This window comes from Pseudonaja textilis, chromosome Z, assembly GCF_049901715.1.
Source record: "Pseudonaja textilis isolate UNSWEBS1 chromosome Z, rPseTex1.2, whole genome shotgun sequence".
NCBI lineage: Eukaryota > Metazoa > Chordata > Lepidosauria > Squamata > Elapidae > Pseudonaja > Pseudonaja textilis.
The window spans coordinates 128,214,734-128,240,946 of NC_142008.1; the positions used below are offsets into that span (position 1 = coordinate 128,214,734).

The 26,213-nt window shown below is 39.1% G+C and overlaps 1 protein-coding gene and 1 long non-coding RNA gene across 2 annotated transcripts; one reads left to right on the forward strand and one right to left on the reverse strand.

Moving 5' to 3' along the window:
- Window positions 1-315: 315 nt before the first annotated feature.
- On the reverse strand, window positions 316-10,257 carry LOC148124395 (uncharacterized). Its single transcript, XR_015740423.1, has 2 exons — window positions 9,758-10,257; window positions 316-823 (listed from the first exon to the last, which is right to left on the reverse strand). It is a non-coding gene; the product is annotated as an uncharacterized LOC148124395 (long non-coding RNA).
- On the forward strand, window positions 9,501-21,518 carry FUS (FUS RNA binding protein). Its single transcript, XM_026721116.2, has 15 exons — window positions 9,501-9,574; window positions 12,837-12,861; window positions 13,604-13,758; window positions 14,403-14,544; window positions 14,713-14,903; window positions 15,110-15,320; window positions 16,931-16,968; window positions 18,403-18,435; window positions 18,836-18,945; window positions 19,445-19,574; window positions 19,737-19,847; window positions 20,156-20,294; window positions 20,390-20,478; window positions 20,714-20,858; window positions 21,064-21,518. The coding sequence occupies exons 1-15, from the start codon at window positions 9,562-9,564 to the stop codon at window positions 21,101-21,103; spliced, it is 1,572 nt and encodes a 523-aa protein (XP_026576901.1). The 5' UTR covers window positions 9,501-9,561; the 3' UTR covers window positions 21,104-21,518.
- Window positions 21,519-26,213: the final 4,695 nt, after the last annotated feature.

A 26,213-nucleotide genomic window follows, 5' to 3' on the forward strand; every position in this document is an offset into this window, starting at 1 on the left:
AATATATTATGGACTATATTGGCATGTCTCTGAAGTACCTTAGATCCTGCCAGTGAAATCCGTCTGCAGTGATGTAAAGTTTCATGTTGTATTTTAATGAAGCTGGAAATTTCAGAATCACTCCGTCTGGTGATTGCACAGCGTAATTATCATGCTTCCTAGCACTCTTCATAGTTGAAAAATCTACAGAGTAGCGTTTAGGATTTTCCATTCCTTTTCTAGATTATGAGCTATCACCAGGACTGTTTTTATGTTTATTACAAAAACATAGAAATGCATTTCCAACCAAAGCATTCCTGCTGCCCCACAAAACGCTTTCAAGGGGAATCAACTTTTATTAAAGGTGAACACAATCTGCAAATAGGATCTGAAATGAAATGAACCAATTCTGTAACATCAGGAGTATATTCTTATAACAAGAGCCAATATAATTCCGTTCTTTAATCATCTGAGCATTGAGGTGGTCATTCCATTTCAGTGCTCTCCTGGTGGTCTCCTTTCTTAGCTTCTGGTTCTCTATTCCTAAAGGTTTGTTCTTGGTTGAAGACTAGGTTAAGATTCTTCTCCCGGTTAGCCTTCTCGGTGGCCCATCTTTGCAGCACCGCTTGTGGCCAGTTGATTTGAAAATAGCACTGTTCAAATTTGGGAGCATTTGGAGGCTCATTCTCCTGAGGAACCTTGGTCATTATCTGAGGTTGAAGTACCAGAAGACTATGGTGATTCTTCACAGGCGGTACTTCTTGGTCATATTTCTCTGGTTCTTTGTCAAGAACCTCACCTGCCTCTTTTGCAGGAATTAAAGGCAGCTCTTGGGCATCTAGATCTGTGGAGGAATAAAAAGAGAACACAATAATGACTTAAGACAAAAAGGAAGAATCCTCTATATTAGAGCCCACAATGCAAGTACCTAATCAACCTTGGCTGATCTTGAAAAGCTAAGCAAAGATGAACCTGGTTTGGTTTTTGGTGGGAAACAACCATAATTTCAACCATAATTGAAATATCAGGTTTGTAGATGAGGCTGGAAAGTTTAAAAAAATATTGAGGGAGACAAAGGATTATAGTTAGGGCTAAGCCTGGGCTGAATTGAATTCCAATGGACCACCTTTTGTCTGGAATGGTATGAGTAGGGGGTTGGACTAGAAGACCTTCAAGGTCCCTTCCAATTCTGTTCTGTTCAAATGACTTCTAGTAGCAGGAGGAAATGAGCTTAGTAATAAAAGTGTAGTTTCAGTGGTCTTTTGAATTTGATATTTATGGATATCAGAAAAATGTCCCTTTTTTCTTTTTTTTAAAAATCAGCTGAGGAAAAGGTCTAGAATTAAATTTGGAAGAAAAGAAACTCTTCTTTGGAAGCAAGTAAGGAAAGATACAAGCCAACATTTCCACTAAGATATCTACAGTTTTAAGTACAAAGCAGAACAATTTCCATGGAATAGAAGGACAGATTTCCTTCTGTAAAGGTATTTTTGCCAGATTGTACTGTTTATATCCTAGGGGTTTTTGGTCAGGAAGGCAAAATTCCCACAATTTCTGAGTAGAAGAAAAGATCTGATCATTTGCCCAGAATGAAAGTGGAGGCAATGGAACCACTTGATTAAAGAGAATTATCAGGTTGTTTTTTTTTTTTTCAGGAAAAAAAATAGCAGGTGATTTGGCTCAGAATCTAATATGCATTTTTTTCCTGGAATATTCTGACTACACTATTAGGAGGCTCAAATTAATGAATGACATCTGCATCCCACCAGAAAGGTAAAAATATCCGTATTCTTATAAAGCAGGCAGGGAACACAGTAACCGTGATCACGTATCAACTTCTTGATATCTATATATCTCTATATCTGAGAAGGCCTTCAAAAAAAAGTCTGATAGTGGACATAGCAATAGCACTTATATACATACTGCTTCACAGTTCTCTACAGCCTCTCTAAGCCGTTCTTTTTTTTCTGTGAGATTATACACAAGAATAACAAGGTCTACAGTATAGAAATCCCTGCTGGAATTTTAAAAAAGCTCATTGGAAAGCAATTTTAAAGGTTTCCCAAATATAGAAAAAATTTGTATAAGCTTTGAGAGATATTAACATTAATCATAATTGAAATTATTAGGTTTCATTTGAGTTTAGTTCACAATTTGAAAGGATAATGCTCACCATCTCAATATCTGCCTGGTAGCCGTTTGTAAAAATTGCAAGGGCATTCCTGAGACCAATTTATGCCATCTTCTGCCAGATCTTTTTATTTCCCTTTATCTTCGCTTAACCTTACCAAGTTCAAGTCTTTTTTTCCCCCTAGTCTGTCAGCCATTTGCATCAAATAACCAATGCAAGTTACTCTCTGCTTGCTAATCATGGCCTCAAGGGAACAGCCAGCTTTATTACATCCATTGCTAATTGACTGCAATTCATGAAACTGGGTTGATGATGTCCCATGGTGCCAGTGTTGACTCAGTAACAGTCTCCAGATCCATAGTTCAAAATCCCACTTTTTTTCTTTGATGAGAAAAAAAGTTGACAGAAATTTAAGCTGACAGGGATTTATTTATTAAGGAAATTCATACTGTGGGAAGCCCCTCCCAAAGAATGAAATATTGGGGAATATTAAAGGAAGTAATTATATTTCCCCAGAGAAGAAATGAGGAAAATCTTAACAAAGGCAGAAAGCTGCCCCACTCTTTCTTAATTGCCTTGAGCAGAAGCCTCAAGTCTTTAGAGGTGTAAATATTTTATACCTATTAAGAAAGATGAGCCAATATATTCCATAAATGAAACGCCTTCAGCCACAGCTCTTACAGCTGATAGGATTAAGAATTTACATTCCCTAACTTCCGGTTTGCAGGGCTTCAGTGGCAGGCAGGAATCCGCGATCATGTGTGGTTTCTTCCTGGGCTCGCTGCTGGAGTGTCTCGAGCCGGTCTGGCTTCGGGGCTAAGCCATCTTGTAGAGGTGGCAAAGAGCGGGGAGATCCCATCAGGGTCGAGGGAAGCCGCATCTTCCCTCCCCAACTGGCTAAACTCCCTTTCCCAAGGCGAATGAGTGGCAGTCAGAAATGGCCGCCTCAAAGAAGCACTCATCCAGAAAAGAAAGTGCAGAAGGAAGTTAAGAAGTGAAAGTTTTGGCTGACTGGGATAAGAAGCAACAATCAAGGTATCCTGGAATTTAAATTTTAAAAAGATACATCGCTCCCAAAGAAGATTCAGAAGCAGCGAATGAAAGTGAAAAGGGAACATTTCTTTTCCTCTTTCACTCTCCTTCCTTACGTTGACAGCGAACAGAGATGAATGAGAAATCGAAAAAACCTGCTTTGGCATCAAGAGGTAATTAAACTGGATAATTAAATGTCAAGGGGACAATAAGGATTTCTGAACATTAAAAAGTAAGTGGGAAGGGAGAGGAAAAGAATAAGAGTAGGATTTGGAAAGAGGAGACTGCCTGGAATTTAAAAGAATCTGATTAAATTCTAACAAGACTTCTAAAAGATACATCTAAACTGGAACTTTGTAACTAACTAGTAACCCCAGGAAGAGAAAGTGAAAAAAGAAGAAAGTGTTAAAAGAAACAATTTGTGTGTATTTGGATTGCTTGGTGACTTTGGGATTTTTGGAAACTATATTTGAATGACTAAAAACACTTGGGTGGTTTGAAATTTTTTTACCATGGCATCACTTGTGGATGAACTGAAAATGTAATTTAAAAAATATAAAGAAGAGGAACAAGAAGGGAAGGGCTCTCTTGGCTCTGTTTTTCAATTCCTAGAAATGGCGATTTGTACCTATGAGAAACTGCAAGAAAAGACTACGCAACAAGAAGATTGGGACAAAGAAGAAGCCATCTTTGACGAACAAGTAATTTTTCCTAGGGAAGAAGGGGGAAAGAGAATGGAGACTTTAAGACCCCAAAAAACAACCAAAAAAGGGAAAAATAAGGTGAAAAGTGGATATAATGTCAGAAAGCATCAGAAAGGGAACACAGAAGAGGGAAATGGAGGTGGAGAGACAAGGGGTAAAAAGAGAGAGAGAAGAAGCAAGGAGGAAGGAACGGAAGAGAAGCTACAAAGGTGTGGAGCAAGATGTAAAGAAACAGGACTTATTTAGAGATAATAGGTAAAAATTTAACTGAAAAAGTGATTCTGCAAAAGTACATAAGATTGTATTGTTATATTTGTATTAGAAACTATGTTAGAAAATTGGAAATAATATATGATTAAAAAGTGGGATAAAATACTCAGTGTAACTCAGCGAAACTTTTGTGAACAAAATAAATGAAATAAATGAGAGAATTGAACTAGGAAGGAATGGGAACATTTTAATGGTATAATGTTTTAAAATATGAGTGAAGTGGGGGGAAGCAACTATGGAAAGTTTATAAGTGTTCCCATAGAAGTATGATACATTTGAAAAGTAATGTGTAAAATGTTTAAGATTTAAATGAATACTAATATTAACAATAGATTTGTTTTAATTATATATTTATAATTTTTCTCTTTTTAAAATATAGTGTGTAACTTTAGAATGTACTAAGCAGAATCCAAATGGAAGTTATGTATTATATTAAGTGTTATAAATTTAGGGGAAAGATATAAAGGCGTCATACTCTAATCAGTGATTACAGGAGAAATTTTGTCTAATGAGAAAAGATAATAGACAGCTGGAAATAGGACAAAGAATATAAGTATAATTATCTGAATTGGGATGAAATAAATAAAATAAAATTAAGAAAGTTAAAAGAGGGGAGAAGCTATATAGAAAATGTAGAATGGTAATAAGATATGGGATGGTACATAAAATGAATATGAATTTGAATTTGTGTCTGTATGGAGAGATGTAACCTGGGATCAAGCTGCTTTCAAAAAAGATGTTTTATGTTTTTATATTTTACATTTTGTTTGTTTTTAAAAATCAATTTAAAAAATTCAAAAAAAAAAAGAATTTACATTCCCTCACCCAAATTCTAAGGACAGGATAGGAGCTTTAGGACATAATAGGATTAACCTACCACCACTACATTAATTTATTTGATTTTTTGAGTTTTATTGTTTTAAATTGTGGTTTTATATGTTGTAAGCTGCCTTGAGTCACCATGGCGAATAGGTAGAAATACAAATCAATCACTAAATAAATTAGAATAGCAAAAGGCACGAGGTTTACTATATTGCACAATCCCCTGAGGCATCTCAATCACAAAACTCCAGAACCCTATAAAGATCCATCCACTCACTCAGCCATTTTGTCAGCCACCCCAGAAACATGCTGCTGTCACTGAAGTTTCTGGAAACCAGAAAAAAAACTTCTTTCCTTGCAGGCAGCCTCCATTTTATTTCCAGCACATTTCTCCTGGCTTGGAAGCAAATTTGATTTTTCCTCCCACATGCATGCAAAGCAGAAGTGATGATGGAGTGGTAAATTCAGCCACAGCCTTGTGCATGTGCGTGAAATGCCACTGGGTCCTTCTGTGTTCTCCATGCCTGCCTTTTTGTCTGAAGGTGGGAACAAGAGAACCAGAGCCACCCACATTGCCAGAAGAGAGAAGGAGAGCTGTGTGTGTGTGTGTGTGTGTGTGTGCGCGCATGTGTACACTTTGGCATTGTTGGTACCAAGAGTTCAGAGAGGCTGAGGAGTCCAAATATTAAGGGCAGGGGTGTGGGAGCATTACAATAGTCACTGGGAGGCAAAATCACAAAACCATTTCTCACCTATTTTGGTTGTGTTATGTGGAAGAATTGACTGGAGAAAACAATTACATTTGGATCAGTTAGCAGCAAAAGGAAACTAGGCTGTCAAAGAACCCAGTTGTTGAACACTTGCCCTCAGAGCATAGAAAAACTCAAAGAAGTCATGCAAAATCGGAAAATGTGCAAACAAGACCTGGCCCATACAATTGCCAAGACACGACTGAATAGATAAGGCTATCAATATCATCATTTCATTAGGGAATTTACATTCTTATTAAGGCCCAGAAACTATGTCTCATTCTGTTTTCTTTAAGGTTTGCTGGCCTTCTTACTCTTCTTCATTGTTCACAGGCCTTGAAAATAGCTTAAGAAAGCAGGGAAGTGAAATACGGTATCCATTCCAAGGATAGCTTTTCATTAGACAAATGTATTTTCAGAAAACTTACAAGGCCCTAGCATAGAAGGAAGAAAGTTCCTTATATGGGATGATGGAAGAATGGAATTGGGTGAATGGGGAGATATTGTAAAGGAGGGGCTGAATGTAATGTATATAACTTATGCTGGAAGGAGGGAGGTCTTTGCAAGCTGCCCCATCTACCAACTTTCTATCACTGCTCTTTGGTGAAGAATAAAGAATTTAATTTCATGTAGTTTCCAGGTTTGTGTTTCATCCTAATTCTGAAAGGAATTGTTAAGGTGTAAAGTATTCCAGCAGGAGGTTGCAAGGCTTGAGGCCCTCTCTATTATTGCAAAAGTTTTCTTGAGAAAGGAAGTGGACAGCGAGGGTGGGTTGAAGGATGAGAAAGGAGAAGCTAGATTTGGGGAAGGAGATGCTGGTGGTGCAGCAAGAAAGTAGGCTGATCGACTCAGTTTGCATCCTGCTAGTGTTGTCTTCTTTCCAGCAATGCATTTTGAGGTCATAAACCATGCACACCCTTAAAAGCAGCCCAAAATATCGCAACCTGCAAATGCCCCAAAATTTCCTGCAACCGATCTCCCAAATGAGCCCAACTGGGCGGGAAAAACACACCAACATTTCATTCAGAAGTTCCTTTTCCTGGCCTGTGGCCTCATTTCCAGGGTTACCATGCCAACGCTCCAGACCATTCATAAATTTGCAGGGTGCGGCTCAAAACTGGCTCAAGCTGGTTTTAGGGATAGAGACAGGGAAAGCTTTATTCCTGGGAGAAACCATTCTGGCAAAGCAGGGAAGGAAGCCTGCAAGTCTCTAATTCTGAAATCTTGGTAAACCAGAGAGAATTGGAAAATTATATCTACTCAATTTTTGCCCAAGGAGGTTGATTGCAATAGATTATTACGCAGTCACACACCAACATTGATGCAATGAAAACAGGCAGGCTTACTTAGGAGGCTAAATGAATTCTTCAAGATATCCAGGCAGACTAACTGCCCAAAAGATGAAAAAGTTTTAGTGGCATTTCTCCACTACATTCCTCCTTTTTTTCATTAAACGGCCAAGTTAAGCATGCTTTAGTAATGTCACAAAAGGTGCCAGTCAATAGAATTTGGACAAAAGGCAGGATACGGATGCAAAATCTATCAAATAAAAACAGGCAGCTTTCTATTAGCTTATTTTACAGCAGCACTAACACTTATGCAAGTGCACACATTTCTGTTCACAAGTTCAAATGTGGGATCTAATGGGAAAAATCAGAATTGGAATCAAGCTAGAAGGGATCTTGGAGGTCTTTTGGTCCAGCCCCCTGCTCAAACAGGAAACCCTATACCATTTCAGACAAGTGCCTGTCCAGTCTCTTCTTAAAAGACTCCAGTGAGGATACACCCACAACTTCTGAAGGCAAGCTGTCCCACTGGTTAATTGTTCTGTTGGGAAGTTTCTCCTTAATTCCAGTTTGGCTTCTCTCCTTGATTAGTCTCCATTATTTCTTGTCTTCCCTTTGGTACTTCGGAAAATAAGTTGACACCCTCTTCTTTGTGGCACCCCTCAAATATTGGAACACTGCAGTCATGTCACACAATCCTTCTTTTCTCTAGACCAGCCATACCCAATTCCTGCAACCATTCTTCATAATGTTTTAGTGTTATATTATATATTCTTGTTTGGTATGGATGCATCCATTTCTGAATCAGGCTCTCTGTAAAAACAGGCCACAGCACTAATCCGCAGCACAAATGCCATCATGTCATCAATTCCATGTCATCAATGAAATGAAATGCAATCAATTCTGAAGATTGTAGTGGTAGGAGAGAAAGGATGACCAGTGGAATAGTGCAAAATAGCATTTATTACATGAGGAACAGAGCAATGAGGCAGCCTATATCACCATCCTTGAGGAGCTGCCCAACCAGGGGCCATCACCAAAAGGCACTGCCTGCTCCAAGGACTTGCAACTGTTGAAAGGCTTGCAAATGCCTTTCTTCCAAGGGTTCTTTTTCCTGCTGGGAGTGCTTTCAGAGTAAGGACACAGACAGACAGCTATTTGGAAGCAAGTTTGCTTTAATTTTCAGGAAGGCAAGAGATAGCAAGAAGTCTGGCGTTCCCCGGGGCTAGCCAGCTTTGTGTAATAAACTCCTGATTTTTATACCTTTTCTCCTTTTGTGCGTGAGTGAAATCCTATCAAGGGGGGGGTTTCCGTCAGAGGGTAAACTCTGCGGGGTGGTTTGATTGGATTATTAGTTTCATTTCTTATATTTGTTTAGTAGCAATCTCCTGTCTGCTATGGGTCTTTTGTCTTATTTGTTTTGCTGATTTGGCATGACCTTTAGTTTGTAAGGGATTTCTTTTTGTTTCCCTAGTTTTTTTAATTACTTGGCTTTTTGTCTAGGGGGCTTCTTTCAATACCTTTTATTAAATCTCTTTTCCTATGCAAGTTTGTTTTATGGCTGGCCTGGTGTTGCCTTTGGGCTTTTTTTTCTGCTTGGGTGTCACCACTGTCCTCATGAAGTTCCCTTTCCACACAACCCTCCAACGTTATGCATACATTTATATAAGAGACAAGCTGATTTAAACCGGTTTCATAGCTTTCTGGGTCAATAAGCTACTTTCAAGAGCCCGGAGCCCAAATGAGAAACCTGAAATTGTGCATCCAGGTTTCCCCAGGATAGGCTTAGCAAGATGGAAGGGGTTGAGCCGCCAGATTTTTTTTCAGCCAGCGCTGCCTACAGTTTCGGTGCCCTTTTCAGAAGAGGAGCGTGCAAAACTCCACCAGGCAAGATGCGAAAAAGGATGGGCCGCTCGGCCAGATCTTCTCCCCCCTCTCCCCTCCCCAAAGACGATGAGTCTGAAATGCAGCAATGCCTTTTTTCATCAGTGCTTCTGTCCTCCTGGAAGCAACTGATGCTGGATTCCCAGAACAGCTCAGAACCAGAATCCCAAGTGTGTTATGCCCTGCAATCTACTAAATCCGTTTTTAAAATGATTCCAGATTCCGCTGACATTAATCCATAGGATTTTTGCAAGAGACGCCACCCCTAGGCCCTACAAGAGAGGCCCATAGGGAGAGCTACTTTCCCCGATTTCTCCTCAATCCCCCCCCTACTTCCTCCTTTGGTTGCGCCCAGGCTGCCGCCGTAATCTCATCCCACCCAGCAGGTTGGACTGACACCATTTCGATTGTGGGGGGGGAGCAGCTGGCTTTCTAAATCTGTTCCCGCGGAGTGCGACGTAAGGGTTATTTCAAAATAAAGAAATTTCGTGTGGAGGCTTGCACACTCATCGGCGAACAAAAGAATCTTTGTTTTTAGAACGAAAAGTAATCGGCCTTATTCAAACGACTCTCCCTGCCACCCCTGTCATCTGAGATGGTGTAGCCCAAAGGAAAGGGGAGGGGCAATTATATTTGCCGCGAAGGGAGCGGCTGGGACCAGGCGGCGAAGGAGACGTGAGAGAGTTTGCTGGGAAGCTATAGCTATGGCGTCCAACGGTAAGAGAGGCAGGGGAGCCGCCGGAGAGACCGCGAAGGGGATGTCGGGCTTCCACAAACCGCTGCAAAAGGAGCGCAGGGGTTTTAGCTCGAATTTGGCAGGATTAAGTCGCTAGTCCTCGTGGTCACAGGGAACGCGCGATGAGGCATTGGAGCAAATTGGCTTCCGTGGAGAGGACTTACCGCAGTGGGTCAAATGGGAGGAGGGACTCCATCGGGGGAGAGGGAGGAAGGTAGGCAGACGTGCCTCGACCAGAACCCAGAGCAAAAGAGGACGCTTCGTCCTTTCGCGCTTTGGGAGGGTGGGGGGAGGAGCTGCTGGAGAAGTCTGCGAGTAATATTTCAGGGCTTCGGTTGAGGCGGCCAAGAGACAAGGCATCGGGTAGATGGAGAGTAGGGCTCCCGACTCGGCCTTGGTTTCTTTGGGGAGAGGGCCAGGCTGGGGTCTCTTGACAAATTGGATGGGGCGATCAGAGCTCTTTGACTGGAGGCTTTGGGTTGGTTCCTAGATCCTGGGCGGCTAGAGGGAACAAGAGAGTAGGGTGCGGGTGCTCCAACCGGAGAAGGGAGGTTGAAGTTACGGCTGCTCTCCTTGTCCTTATAAAGGTTTGCGCATCGCCCATTAGTCTCAACTGCGCCATTTCGCTGCGGCCATTTTAGGAAAGCGTGAGACCCGCTAGGGGGAGGCGGGGAGAAGAAAAACGGGGTTTCCGAGGAACTCTTTGAGGGGCAGGGAAAAGCACGCATGCGCGAGACGGAACCGCTGAGGAAAAAAACCGGAGTGCGGGCTTTCTGAACCGGGCGATCCGGGAGTACGCATGCGTGGCCTCCAGCCGGCTACGCGGGCCGTTGGCGCATGCGCATAGATACTTTTTTTTGCCGCAGTGCAACATCCGGGTTCTTTTAGTATGCTTGCTCGCCCACGCGCGCCCAACGGCTGCTTGGTCGCTGAGGGAGCGCGCGCTCTTTCCTGCCCATCTTCGCTAGTGGGCCGTAAAAGGGAGTAGTGGCTGGGCTGGGCTTCGGTCCTAATTCCACACGCCCCCTTCCTGGCAAAACTAAGTCTAAACTCGTAACTGAGCTTTAAAAGCTGCTCCGCTCCATGGGTAGGTAAATAATTACTCGGTCCCCGGTAAGCCGCCACTCATTTTCACTGCGCGGGCTTTTTTTCCCCTCTCGCCTTTTTTATTATTTGCTTTGGGGGGGCAGTCATTACGGACTGATGGATGGTTATTTTTTTTAAAAAAAAAAAAAACAGCCTTTGGACGTAGAAAATTGGAGGGCTTCACAATTGCCTGCACTCCCAAGCTAGAGCTGAAGAAGACTATATTCACTGAATTTGAGAGAAAACACTTTTCACCTGCCCGAAAATCCAAAAACCCGAGTGCAAGTAATTCAGGCAAAGAAGAAAGGGGGAAAAAGCCCTCGAGTTACAACCACAATTGAGCCCATAATTTATGCTGCTAAGTGAAACCTTGGTAGTGGGGTTTGCCCCACTTTATGAATTTTCTTAACACAGTGGTGTTAAGCAGAGTATTGTCTTAAGTTAGTAACACGATTGTTAAGCAAATTTGGCTTCCCCATTGACTCTGCTTGGCAGAAGGTTGCAAAAGGGGATCACATGACCCTGGGATGCTGCAACTGAATTTTAATCGTGACTGCAGGGGTGCTGCAATGGTTTTAAATGTGAAAAATGGTCATAAGTTACTTCAGTACAGTTGCAACTTTGAATGATCACTAAATGATCTGTTGTAAATCAAGACTACCTATATTAAGGAGGATCAGGTATTTTTATGTGGTACAGAAACAAATGTTGCATAATTCAGTACATGTGATATACCAGTAATCAAGTAATCAAACAATAAAGACATTGGTTATATATGAGATTTGAACAATAGAAAACATTGATTCTCATATATTCCATAAGTGACAAATTTATTGGTTACATACTCACTGTTCCAATCAAGTTGGTATTTCTCTCAACGCGGGACAGTATATTCAAGGACTTCCAGAATACATTTGTATGTGTAGTTGCTGAAAAAGCAAGTTCTTGACATAGCAAAAGAAGTGGCCTTAGCTAAGAAGAGAAAACATGCTTTCTTAAAAGTTACAAGAAAAGGGCTAGATTGCAATTGTTAAAATTTTAATAATGAAGTCTTAACATCTCAGGTAACAGTTTGTTCCCTCAAACTCCTTTATTCCTAATCTCTTCCCTTCTGGACTGAAAGGATGCTTGAATTTTGCCACCCCCCAAGGAGTTCTTGAAATCTGATTAAACTGAGTACCAGAAGCATCTCCAGCTGCTTGCCTAAAACTCAAGCATTCAGATTGCTGTAAAGATGAAACGAATATGGTCGCTGAATTTGGGAAGATACACTTTACTTTGCAAAGTTGGCTTTTGCACTACATGCATACCTACGAATCATGGATACTTCAGGCAAAGCAAAAGATGTTTATTAAAGGAGAATGTCAGGTTTTTTTATAGGTTATCAAAATAATGCTTAGGAATGCAATAAATCAAACAACGAAAGACATTAATTAGACATGAGAAATAGTAGAAAGCACTAGTTTCAGGTAACATTTCACTAGTGGCAAATTTATGGGTTACATCATTCCTTTTCTGAGTCAAGTTTGTGTTTTTTAATACTTGTAAATGCATCCAAGGACTTCCAGAATATGCTCTCAATTTAGTTACTGGGGGAAAAAATTAACATTAAAAATATTGGTTTGGTTAAGAAGAAAACATGGTTTCTGGAACTTCAAGAGAAGGCATGGATGCCATTTTAAATGCTAATATCACCATAGAAAAACTAATGAAACGTGAAATTCCAGGTAACACAGCTACAACAAAGTTAAATGTGATGTTACAACTTTTTCATATTTATATTGTGCATAAAGGGTAGTCTTTGAAGAGTAACAGTATAATTCTCACATTCTGCAGATCTCATGCCAAAGTGGCTTAGAGATATTTTTAGGCATTTTTATTCAATACTGTGTACCAACACTGGGATACAGCTCTTGCGCTAATGTAATTCTGAGTAATACATGGCAGCCATGGACTGCAAAGATTTTCAGTTACAGACTTATGGCTAATGCTGTACAACTTGGGGTATCTCAGAAATTGAATAAAACTGGGCATCTATTGGCCCTGATTCTTGGGGATGCTAGGAGCATCTTACAAATTGGGGATTGCCTTTCACTGTTAGGTTCTTAAAATTTGTTCAGTGGATCTGTTTTAATTTTTTCCCCAATTCTCTTGCAGATTATAGCCAGTCAGCAACACAGAGGTAAATGACACTGGAATTAATTTTCTATGTATGAGTAACATGTTTATTTTATTTGTTTATCAAATTTAGGTACTGCCCATCTCTGAGGAGTTTTGATATATCATGCTTTCAATAGGCAGTTTTTTTATAAGAAAGATGAAGATGTTATGACACTGATTTGTTCAGAAATCTTGTGTCTTGATTTGCATTTTAATGTACTAATAACTGTAATTCCTTACAAATGGTATGTCTAAACTGGTTGTCTTTAGGGGCTAAAATACAGAAAGTTGCTTAAATTAACAATCTTGGCTATCAACTGCAGTACAATTCAGTATGTAACAAATTTATTAAAATAGTGTGCATTAACATAAAAACATTTATTCTTAGGGAATATTGCTTAAAATTCATTTATTTTAGATACTCACTAAGTTTCCCAAATGCAATTTGACAATAGGATGACCCCATGATGCCCAAATTTTCAAGGGCTCCAACAGTCATTAAATTGTTCAACCATAAATAATATTACAGCTGTTTTTAAAATAGGTTTACTGTATTGCTTTTTTCTGAATATTTCCAATATGTTTTCAGAATTAACACAGCACAGTTCACACATTTGTGGGATTATCAGCCATCTTGGAAATAGCACTTGCAACTTCTGTAATTTAAATGGAGCACATTAGACATGGTGAAAAGCAAAAATCTGAAAGTTCATTGTGGAAATAAGTTCCTTGGCTGATTTTTACCTCCTCTTCTTTTCCATTAGTTATGGAGCCTACCCAACTCCACCCACACAAGGTTATTCTCAACAAACCAGCCAACCATATGGACAGCAGAGTTATGGTGGCTATGGGCAATCCGCAGATACTTCTGGATATGGCCAAAGTAGTTACAGCTCATCTTATGGCCAGACACAGGGCTGTAAGTACGCTAATCTTGTTTTTGAACTTTGTAACTTACATAGGAAAACGAGAGATTAGCTCAGCTGGGAGAGATGAGTGATTCTGACTTACCAGTTCCATGACACACCAACATAAAAGCTTGGTTTCTAGAGGTAAAAATATGAAAATGATACTGTTGCATCCCATCCCATGATAGAGCTTTGTAATAACTAATGGAATTTATTTGTTTATTAGCTAAAGTTACAGAACTTAATTTGGGATTAGGAGAATGACTATGTGTAAAGTTATGCAATCTTTTGTATTTTCTAACTTGGCAGTAGTATTCATTAAAACATCAGTGTGGAGTACTTTGGAAGCAAATATAGCATTCTTTTGAGTTGCTAAAGCAACAGTCATTTTGCAAGATGATATAGCTGTTGTTGGGATGCTGATGCAGCTATGCTGTCTTGGCAACAAATATATCTTTAATGGGTTGTAGGCAGATGCTCAGTTACACGCTCCTGCATATTCCAAATATATCTTCTGAACCAAATACAAACATTTCCATTTAATTCAAAGCTATAATTAATGGTGGAAAATCCTGCAGGCATTAATATGACACCAGGTTTGATGCTGATTTATTGCTAAACCTCCCCCCCGCCTTTTTTTTTTGTTACATAACAGCTGGATATGGTACTCAGTCCACACCACAAGCTTACAGCTCATCCACAGCATATGGCACTAGTCAGACTTCACAGTCATCCTACGGACAGCAGTCATCTTATCCCAGCTATTCTCAGCAGCCAACCAGCTCCAGCACTGGAAGGTAAATGCTAATTAGGCTGGCTCCTGATTTTTTTCTGTTCAGAGTTGCGGGATGGGCTTGGAGAGGAGAATCTGAAGAATCCTAATAGGATAAAGCTAGTTTAAAGGATGTACTTTGCATGAGGCTAGAGTAGCATTATTTATGCTTGTTCTTTTGTGAAATCTGCAGTTATGGCACTAGCTCCCAAACTTCCAGTTATGGGCAACCCCAAAGTGGTTATGGCCAGCAGTCAAGCTATGCCGGCCAGCAGCAAAGCTCTTACGGGCAGCAACCTTCCTACAACCCACCTCAGAGCTACGGCCAACAGAGTCAATATGGCAGCAGCAGCAGCAGCAGTGGAGGAGGAGGTGGCGGTGGTTGTGAGTAGATGTTCTTTTCAGCTCATCTTGGTTTAAATTTTGGCAAAGGGAAAGTCTGCAGAATACAATATCTGATTCTGGTGGACTGTTGCAAGAATTTTTCCCTTCCTATTCCTGCTTTCTTATTGTCAGATATCAAGGGTCATGTTTTATAATCTTAAGATTTTGGTGTTTTGTTTTTTTTCCCCCTTCACTTTTTTCTCCAGCTGGTGGCTATGGCCAGGAACAATCCTCCATGAGTGGAAGTGGTAGTGGAGGAGGCTATGGCAGCCAGGATCAAGGTGGATACGGGGGTCAACAGGACCGCAACCGTGGCAGAGGCAGCGGAGGAGGTGGCGGCGGCGGATATGGTAGAGGTGGCTTTGATCGGAGTGGTGGTAGAGGTGGCACCAGAGGTGGCCGTGGAGGTGGCATGGGGTAGGTGTCTTAATAGGTTGTTGTGGTAGAGGGAGCGGGTTTTTAATTTTTTTTTTCTTAGTACTTGAAAAAAGCTAATTGTTTTCTGGGAGGGTACAAAATTTGAAAACTGAACTTTTGGTGATCTAAGGCTGGGGAAACCACCTTGTACACAATTGGTGTGCTCTTTTTTTTTTTTTTTTTTGGTATGGGGTGAATTCTTAATGGCGATCAAAAGGTATTCTGTTACCTGCATGTGAAGGAGTTAAAATTACTTTCTGACAAATGAATCATTGCAGTAACAAGTTGGTGCATGGGGTGAAATATGGCACTTTCATCTTGTAATCCTACTTGGATTGTTGACAACCTCAAAGGTGCACTTGATATGAGTATCAGTACTGTTCCTCCAAGGTGAATTATACTTCTCTATGACCCATGTTACAGTCGTGTACAAGTACGTAGAGGATTCTCATACTACAAAATACCATATTACTACAATTTTTGCATAAAGGAGATTGATAATAGGATTATCCTTCAATTCTACCCCAGTGTAAACCTAATGAGGGACATGGAAGGGGCATGGTTTATATGCTGATAGCAACTTGAGGCTTCTATGATTGTTTCAGCAACATGCTTCTGGGCAAATTGTAAGCCAGCTTTTCCTTGGGGTTAATACTATGGTTTAGCCATATAATGGCTGTCAAATTGGGTTTAAACGGATGTGTTCATGTTTACTCATTTCTTGTACTTGTGGTTTATGATGGACCATGTAGGATCCTCAAACTGTTCTTGGGTACTTGTACTGCCTCTTTTTTTTATCGAGGGGTGACTAAAGTTGGTATTTGAAAAACAATGATTGCTAAGCAACATTGACCATGTGGGTTTCTGATTGGGGGAGACAAGATAGTAGAGAGGTGAGTATAGATATGGGTAGTTGAAGGGTTGTTTTGCTTATGAAAAGTTGTTGCTCTGTTAACAATACCTGTTCTGTTAACAAATTCTGCATTTTGTGTGCCACAGGTGTGAAAGTCAATGAACTTTAATCAAATCTCCACCTTCCACATGTTAGTTAAGGGTCTGAGGAAGGGAGAGAGATCTTTAATGGCAGGCAGATAATGCAGTTTTTAGAGCTGAGTGATTTAATATTATGAATATTCTGATGAGAGAATGGGTTTTATACATGCTTTCAAAGCAGATATCTGCATGTAGGATTGTATGCAACAAAAGCTCTGCAAAAACAATAATTTGAGAAAAGTCACTTAGAAATACAGTGTGCACGGTATGCAATATTTTAAAAACAACCTTGGTTCACCAGTCCATGCCAAGAATAGAACACCTACAAGGAAAACAACTTTGTCCCAAAAGCTGCATCAGGACGTCACATGTAACAGTTCAAGAGCAGAAGCAAGATTGACTAAACATTAGCAATTGCAAACCTTCTCAAAGGGTATCATGCTTTATTTTTTTAAAAATGCTGAGGGCAAGAAAAAGGTGGAGAGGTTGTCTTTAGATCTTCAGGAAGAATCAAACATAAGTGTTGGCCAGCATCTTAATGGATATGGTGTAGTTTCTAGCAACAAACCTTTTTAGCCATGGAAAAAGCATCATTATCTTCTAACTTATCTCCTCAGCGGTGGTGAGCGAGGTGGTGGCTTCAATAAATTTGGTGGTAAGTCCAAAGAGTTCAAAAACTTGAACCACAAAAGTGTATTTCTATTATATTATTTTTCGGAGACTCTGTTTGTATGCCAAAGAAATGAAAAGCCACCGTTTATCAGATAAAAACCTATGGGAGCACTCCCTGTTGTGGCACATATGCCAAAATGGTTGGTTGTATCTGTGGTGTTGATTTCCACGTTCTGGGTTTTCTACTCAGCCAAGTTCTTTGGGCCAATTTTGGTTGTATGTTATGCAACAAGACTGGGGGAAAAAATGAAACCTAGACTTGTGTTTTGTGGGAGAACACGTGGAAAATTCACTTCATAAATGTTGGGCTTGTGTGTTGTCCCCTGTTTAGAAACACATGCAAATGCTGACTTAAAAAGTGTTAATGGAAGTGCATGCAGTCCTGAAGAAACATGGAAAAATGAAGGTTTATATTACCTGGTTTAAAAAACTACTGGTACAGGAAAGAAATGCCGAGGGGGCCACTCTTTTGAAACCGGAATGTATAATTTTGTCTGTATAAAACTCTTAAGAGCTCTTTGACAAATAAATGTTTTCATGGGCTTCTATTTTAAAGAAAGTTTGGTTTTAATATCATGAAGTTTCATAAAAGGTGGTTTTTTTTGTTTTTTTTGTTTTGAAACATGAATGTACCAAACTAAACTAATTGGTTTTAAGGAACATTCCCATAGGGTTTGCTGAAAAAGGCTTGGCACAAACATTTTAAAATGGTCTTCCTAGGATTGTTGATGCAGTTGAGACCAGTGTTGGGCATACGCTTTCAAAAGTAATTAAGAATGGAGGTGTCAAAATGTTTTTTTTAAATAAATCTCTGTGTATAATATGTTAATAGAATGGTTGACATAAGTAAAGAACCTGATGGTTTCTCAAAACTAAAAATCTAATCTTGTAAAAGAACTTATTCAAAATGTATTCTGTGATATAAGGTGGTATCAACACATAGCTCTTGTGTTCAAGAAAACAAAAATGGAATAGGTTGCAGAATTCTGCCACAGTCCTCATGTATGGGAGATTTTTAAAAAACTGATTGAGGGTCAATATGAGACTGGGTAGCAGTGACTAAATGTATGCTATGAAAGTGGAAAAATAGATTCCTCTGGGTGGTTGTCCCATGCTGTGTTGAGTGTGTATCTGGAGGCCATGCTCCTCCCTCCAAAGCTGCAAAAATTAGGGTTCAATATGTCCTGGCGGAAAGAATGTTTAAACTGGTTATGTAATAAATAATCTCATCATTAAGATATGGAGTGCTTCTGACTGGGCGGGTATGTTTTCTTACATTCTAATTGTGAGGCTGCATATGTTCAACACTGGCCTGTTTCTAATGTTATTGTAATATGGTGATGTGAAAAAAAAAAAAAAAGGGAAGCCCACTGTCTGTCTAACTGAACTTTTCCTTCCTTGTTTTCATGTGACAAAGGACCACGGGACCAAGGCTCACGTCATGATTCTGGTAAGTGGTTGCTTGACTGGTTTCATACTCATTCCACTTAATAATCAAAACAAAGCTTTGCACTTATCACAAGTGTTTTCTGTCTTAAGGACTGCTGTTCCTCAAGACCAGTAAAGCAATCAATGCTCAGGAATAACTTGAGACTTTGACTTCTGTTGATATTCTGGTGAACACAAAACTATTAAACTTAACTGATTTCAGTTGTGTTAAAAACACAAACTTGAGTTGTAGGAGAAATGAACTTTATCATAATGCGGGATTGAAGATTATTTGTATTTAACCAAAGAAAACGTCTGTTCACTTCAATAAAATGGAATACAGATTTGAAAATTTGTACAGCCAAGAATAGTTTGATACGTTTGGAATTTATTTTGTTTAAATCTTATTTCTTCTTTTGCAGCTAATGAGCAGGATAATTCTGACAATAACACCATCTTTGTCCAAGGACTTGGTGAAAATGTAACCATTGAGTCTGTTTCAGAATACTTTAAGCAGATTGGCCTCATCAAGGTAAACAAATTCTTTGCACTATAATGGATCCATTTAGAAATATGCTAGTGGGAATCCAGAGGATCATCACCTAGTTTGTGAATCACATATAAAGACAAGAAAATAGAAGACTCCAAGATGATTTCAGATAGTTTTATTTGTAATGTATCTTACCTAAAGGCTAGTTAACATTTAACATTTTTATACTTGAGGTAAAATTTACATAATAGAGAAAAAAGACCCTAAAGATTTGGTTCTGTGCTCAAACCTGGGACCCCAATGAATTATGGGAGATCTTCCGCTTCCTTGCTTGCTGTTCATTGTTTATACAGGGTCAGCAATTATGTATTTTATGTTTTTATTATTTTAATGTTGTAAAACTGCCTAGAATCACATGTTTGAGATGGGTGGCAGTCTCCAGAAATGAGCAACAAACAAATACCATCACTAAATAGTTGTATGAGCGGCTACAGAAACATGAACACTTTATTTGATGAGAATGTCATCTCGTGTCTTTTAGATGAACAAGAAAACTGGGCAGCCTATGATTAATCTGTATACAGACCGTGAGACAGGAAAACTGAAAGGAGAAGCTACCGTTTCTTTTGATGATCCCCCTTCTGCAAAAGCTGCCATTGATTGGTTTGATGGTAGGTCGCTGATTTGGAACAGCATTTTTATTGCTGGGAATTTGTATGGCTCTTTTCAAAGTGTTAGGATAAGGACTGTCTCTGTGTTATTGGAATTTGAGTGAAATAAAAAGTAATGATGAACACAATGATGGACAAAAATCCCCCCTTCAAATTCTTTAGGGAAAGAGTTCTCTGGCAACCCAATTAAAGTTTCATTTGCCACCCGGAGAGCAGACTTCAACCGAGGAGGAGGGAATGGCCGTGGCGGAAGAGGCCGTGGCGGCAGAGGAGGTGAGTAAGGCTTATCTTTGGGATTGAATAGTAATGGAACACTATCCATCTTCCTGTCATGCTACATATTTATTATTGTCCTATTTTAGAAGAAGAGTAAGAATTGATCCTTCAGCAAAGCAGTGAAGGTGAAAGAAGGGCCAAATTCTGTTGTAAAATGTGGAGATAAAATGGATGGAAATACCTTAGGCGGTATTCTTGATCTCAGCAATTTAAAGATCTGAAATTGAGAAACTGCTGTTATAGTGAACAAGACAATAAATACTGGCAAGAAAACATTCTTTGTTTCCATCCTGAATTTTCTTCAGGACCAATGGGCCGTGGTGGATTTGGTGGTGGTGGTGGTGGCGGCGGCAGCAACAGTGGCTCCAGTGGAAGCAACCGGGGTGGTTTTCCTAGTGGCGGAGGCGGCCAGCAGCGTGCTGGAGACTGGAAGTGTCCCAATCCGTAAGTAAAATCTAGCAATTTGTGTGGCAGGGAAGATGGTAGTAAATTTAGTTGATTTGTAATGGCTTGCTTTCTTCCCATGATGTCTACTGCAGGACATGTGAGAACATGAATTTTTCATGGCGTAATGAATGCAATCAGTGCAAAGCACCCAAACCAGACGGGCCCGGGGGACCACATATGGGTGAGTATTGGAGAGTTACTCAAATACACTTAATGCAATTCTTACCACAAGAGAAGAATCATTTAACGGGAGTGACATTCTTGTGTGCTTTGGATGGGAGAAGGCCACATATGTATGACGGTCTTCTGCCGAGATCATTTTGTGAAACACATAGCTGGTCTTTTCATGTAAAAGACTTAAACATAAGAAAACTAGAGTTGTGCTTTGAGATGAGTAATCTATTCTGTTTTCCTAGGAGGTGGATTTGGTGAAGAACGACGGGGACGGGGAGGCTTTGACAGAGGTGGTTTCCGTGGAGGTCGAGGGGGAGACCGAGGTGGATTCCGCGGTGGAAGAGGGGGAGACAGAGGAAACTTTGGACCAGGGAAAATGGACTCAAGGTAAAATTTCTAGAAGTGAGGTGGGTAGGTGATACCATATTTCTGCACCTGAATAGCCTCCCAGAGGCTATTAGGAGCTGACTAACGTTTTTCACTCCTAAATTCTTACCAGTTTCACCCATTATAGCTTATCTCTGGAGTACTGCTTACTGTAGCTAGTAATCACAATCTGTAATTTTAAATTTTTTATTTTTCTTCTCTGCAGAGGGGACCACAGACAAGACCGCCGTGAGAGACCTTATTGAGCCAATATAAGACCCCAGACCATGTGAATTTATAAACACTTTTTTATTTTGTATGTCTTACTTCATTGAAAATTGTGTACCCCATGTTGAGTTTGTGTACAGACTTTGTATGCCTGTCTTATTTTTTTGTTGACTGTACTTGGAGTAATTTCAGATTACAAAAAATATATTTTAGTTGTGTGCTTGTTAATTGCAAGGTTGGGGTGGACATAGAGCTGATTAATAAAGATATTTTCAGTCAATTCTCAAAATAATTGTATTAGTTTTATGTCATATAGGAAGTACTACGCCAATGAAATTGTTCTAAATTAAATTTGTCATTCAGGTCTGAGCTAAGAGATTCCCAGTCCTAATTTTGTTAATTTCAGCATACATTTTTCCTGTAATTTTTTAAAATAAATGTTCTGAGTAAAAACCATTGTAGAAATGTTGATTAGTGAGGCTCATTTGTTTTCAAAATCTGATACGTAAGAATATATAAGGAACAGAATCTTATTAAAGATCGATGTTGCTGTTCTATTTTATATCACTGAAATTCCCATGAAGTACAAGTAACCCTTTAGCGGCCACAATTGGGACAATTTGGTCATTAAGCAAAGCAGCCACTAAGTAAAACTGCAGTTGCTTATGATACTTCTGTTCTTTAGACCTGCAAAAGGTGTAAGTGTGAATGGTTACAATGTTAACTTTTTCATCACTTGGAACTGCAAATGGTTGCTAAAACAGGTCTGCCTTCACTGAATGCAAAAGCTGGCCTTCAGTGACGTTTTTTGCGTGTTGAAGTGCAGATATTGAGATTCTAACATGAAGATGCTTTCTGTGGAAATACAGACAGGTGGGGATGTGGATGTACAAATCTCCCATCTTTACACTGATTGTGTAAAATGGATGTTGCTAAGGAATGAGGTAAACACCTGCAGAAGGATGCATTTTACAGTCTGGAAGCAAAAGATGATAGCAGGCTCTAAAAAGGAAGAGGGTAACACAATCCGTTTTTTTTTTTTTTGACACGCTATCAGTGAGAAAACAGGATAAGTATTATTAATAATGCTATTACTAATTATTAATCAGGAGATCCATACAGTTCAAATGAGGATAAAGATTTATTGTAAGCTTTGAACTCCCCAAGAATCTGAGATACTAGGGGTCAATGGCAATTGGCGGGAGTTAATAGAAAGGAATTCAAGGTGGGCTGACTTAGATTTCTTGTGAGTGCAAGGGGGGGCGGCTCATGACTGACCTCAGCCTCAGCCTAGTCAACTACATTCCCAACATCCAGATGTATCAATTTCAATCCCCAGAATTCTCTGCAGCAGTCAAACTGTCTGGGATATTAATCTCAACAGGATTACAGTACAGCATAAATCAGTGGTTCCCCTGGTCCAACTGTTCTTACTGAAGAAAGATTATGTCTTCAGTTGCTGGTATAATTATAGGTGTTGCAATCGAACATTCTAGACCACCTACTTAGCAGTTCTTGCCCTTGTGCTTTTCATTACATCATCCATTTATTAAATTTGTATGCTGTCCATGTTGCCTAGAAGTGATTGGGCAGGCTTACAAACATTAAAATGATTAATATTAAGCTATACAGTATTCGGTATGCAGACACTGGCTTAAGAGAATACTTGCTTGTAATCAGAATTTGGTTTCATCCAGATTCTGGCCTACCTTCAATAATCCTCAGTCTTGCATCACTGTTGAATCGATACAACCCAATATTTAAAACTCTTCTAAGCAATCCTTTTTAATCAGTCTTGTAGAAGTTCAAGAGCTGACTTCTGTTGGTCCAGAACAGTGTTCTACTATTTCTGTTGTTTAGAAAAGAATATCAGAAAAAGTCAAGTTAAAGCATCTTTATTTCCAAGTATTTGGGCATGCATCAGATAAATTAGAGGACCCCTTTCAGGCATATTTTAATAAACTAAGGGCTTTAGCCTGTAGCTCCTTTACAAATTATCAGACATCTCTTTTACTCCTTCCTTACTGCATAAATTTGATATGCAATAATAGCTCAGAAGGAGTAGGACTGGCCCATTGCAAATGGGATAAGTAAAACAAAAAATGTCATAAAATTTGGGTGTATGGATGGCACATAATTTTTGCCTGAAGCAACATTCTATTCTTGGGTACACACACACACACACACGCACACAGACTGATCTCACCCTGGAGATTTCAATGCATTTCAATGTTGAGAACAGATCCTTTTGTAAGTACTGGTTTCCGTCCTTCAGGCTTAATAAGATACCATATAATTGTCAATTATTCAATTACTGGAGGCCACAATGTTCTGTAATGGTGGATTTCCGGCTGTCGGGGAACTCACACAAGTTAGGATTATGTAACAATATGGAGGATGTCACCAAATTAACCCTGTGCATTCCACCAATTCCCTTTGTGACTAACAGCTGAGTAAGGGGGATCGTGGCAAAGCAGGTGCTCTTTTGGGTTACACAAGAGTGAGGTGGAAGATGAAAGGGCAGTGACAAGCAGAAGTGTTGACAGCAGAGGAAAATCAATTAAACCCAGTAATCCAGATTTAAATTCTTCAGGATGATCACATTAAACCAGCTTGGAGTAGTCCCTTATCTGTTTCGAACGCTCCTTGCTATAGGGAAAAACCATACTTGCCCTGAGCAACTTGAAGGAAATCCAGGCTATCAATATAATAACTCAGGTCTGAAATTTTGATTTATCCATCTTTTATAAAGAGTATTATTTATAAAGAGTATTATCTGAATATTAAGAGTTAACATAGGGAGAGTCAAGTTGGATCTTTCAGCTTTAGCATATAATTGGAAAATTATACTGCTTGGAAAAGGCTGACAGACCGATTACAAGACAGTCAAAGAATAGGGTGGAGAAATAAAAATTGGATGGTGGACGAAACCATGTACATACATTAAAATTGAATTCCTTAATTGATACACATCAGCTCTTTGCAAATTCCTTTTTTTTTTTTTTTCAAACCACTGAAATTCCATTCTTTTCTATTTTCTGCTTGATCTTTCATGTTGCTTAAGGCCAAGAGAAACCGCCAGCTGTAATAATTACTACCCCAGATTATTTTTCCCCCAAAGGGATATAGCACTTGGACACAAAGCTCCAATCTGCTTCTGGTCTTGTAGAACCGGTTTCTGATGACTACACTTTCTTAGGGGAAAAAATGCTATTCTTGATCAAGATCTGAGATAAATCCATGATCAAGTCAAAAGTTTTTTGCATGAAAAAACTGGATTGGTAACAGTGGCTAGGATTGTATTTGCTAAAAACTGGAAAAATGAGAAAATACCATCGCAGGAGGAAATCATTAAGAAAATATTGGAATGTGCTGAAATGAGCAGATTGACATTTGAAAGATGATAAACAATGTTATAAAATTTGATACCTTTTCTATCAATGGTTAGATAATAAAATACAATAATGAAATATGTAGAATCTTAGGAATTAATAAATATATAAACATGTATTTTTTTCTTTTTTACTATATAAAATTTTTTTTAGGATAGATTTGGGAGGATTATATGAATTGTTATAAAATAATACTAAGTAAATTATAGTTATCTCGCAAAATATGAATGAAGTTATTGTCAAATGTTTTATTAATAATGATACTAGGGTATTTAATTTCTGATTGAGAATATGAGTTATTATGCAATGTAATTGATGACTGTGAAATGGATGCACAAAAAATTTGTAAACCAACTGGCACACTCCTTGTATACTCATGGAAGAAAGGTTGATGTTTTTATGTTTTGTTTGTTTATGTTTTGTCTTTAAAAATTAATAAAAAATTTACAAAAAAAAAAGAAAAGAAAAAACTGGATTGGCCAGTTGCCCTTCGCATATAATTTGCCAAAGGTTGTAAGGTAGTGACTCCCCTTTATGTCAAGAAGTTGAGAAACAGTCAATAGATATAATACTAGAGTCCTCAAGAAGCAGAAGATAAATTCATTCACACCTGTTCATTTAAAACAAAAAACCTTTTGAAGCTTTCAGTTTGTCAAATGATTCAATCAAATCATACTGTCCAGCCAAGAAGATAAATTATCTTGGCAATAGAAGTTTATGTTCTTTGGCCTTTTCTTCCCAGATGCGCAAGTCTGAAATGTCAGCTCAGCTGAGAAAATTTAGGCAGTTCTTTCATAATTGTAAATATTTTTTTATTTATTTGTCTTTGTCACTCGGACAAAAATATCTATCTGAGCGAGCTCTGGATCAAAGGAGGCCTGGAAACTTCATAGAATGCCTCTTGGGTTTACAGCCTCCAAAAAGAGTACGAATGCACACCTCTTATGCTTTTTGGATGATCCAGAAGCCATGTGAGAACAGGGCCCTCATATGACTTCTAGAGGCTACAGAAGTATAAAAATATAAAAAATACAAAAACAAATAGCAGGAAAAATAGGGGAGGGAAAGGGTGGAAAAGAAGGGAAAAAGAAAAGGCGTTGACTTCTGACTCCCTTTGGTCAATAAAATAAGATAGTAACATCAAACCTCAATTTTTTTACTTTTGCATTGTAGCATAAACTAGCTATTTCTATATCAACAAATCTTATCTAATCAGTAAAACCCAAAATCAAAATTTCATTTTTTCCACCTCAAGCACTAAGTCCAGAAGTGGTTTCCAAGGAGAAACAAAAGTACATGTTTTTTTCTTTTATCAAAGCAGTCAATTTAGCCTTTTGTGCTAACACCGATCAACTTTCGCAGCCATTCTTCCAGTGTATTTTCCCACGTCATTGTAGTTGTGCTTTTAAAGTTGTAGAACGTTGGCAGAATCTCATCTGCCATCATCAGGCTGTATTGTGTTCCTTGTGAGTCAGACTTTTACAGTTGTTTCAGTTTGGACTAGCCCACATTTAAAACTGAAACAACTGTAAAAGTCTGACTCTACAGAGGAACACAGTACAGAAGCTCATGATGGCAGATGAGATTCTGCCAAAACGTTGCTACAACTTTAAAAGCACAACTACAATGACGTGGGAAAATACCTGAACATAGCTGAATACCATTTCAATTACTGTATTTCCCCATGTATAAGCCACCCCTTTTTCCAAAATTTTCAAGCCCAAAAAGTAGGGGTGGCATATAAAGCAGGTACACT

What these genes read in the sequence shown, in the direction of transcription:
- FUS (XM_026721116.2), top strand. An exon ending in TTATGGCCAGACACAGGGCT is followed by an intron (nt 13,759 to 14,402) that starts GTAAGTACGCTA and finishes GTTACATAACAG; the next exon opens with CTGGATATGGTACTCAGTCC. An exon ending in GGCCGTGGAGGTGGCATGGG is followed by an intron (nt 15,321 to 16,930) that starts GTAGGTGTCTTA and finishes TTATCTCCTCAG; the next exon opens with CGGTGGTGAGCGAGGTGGTG.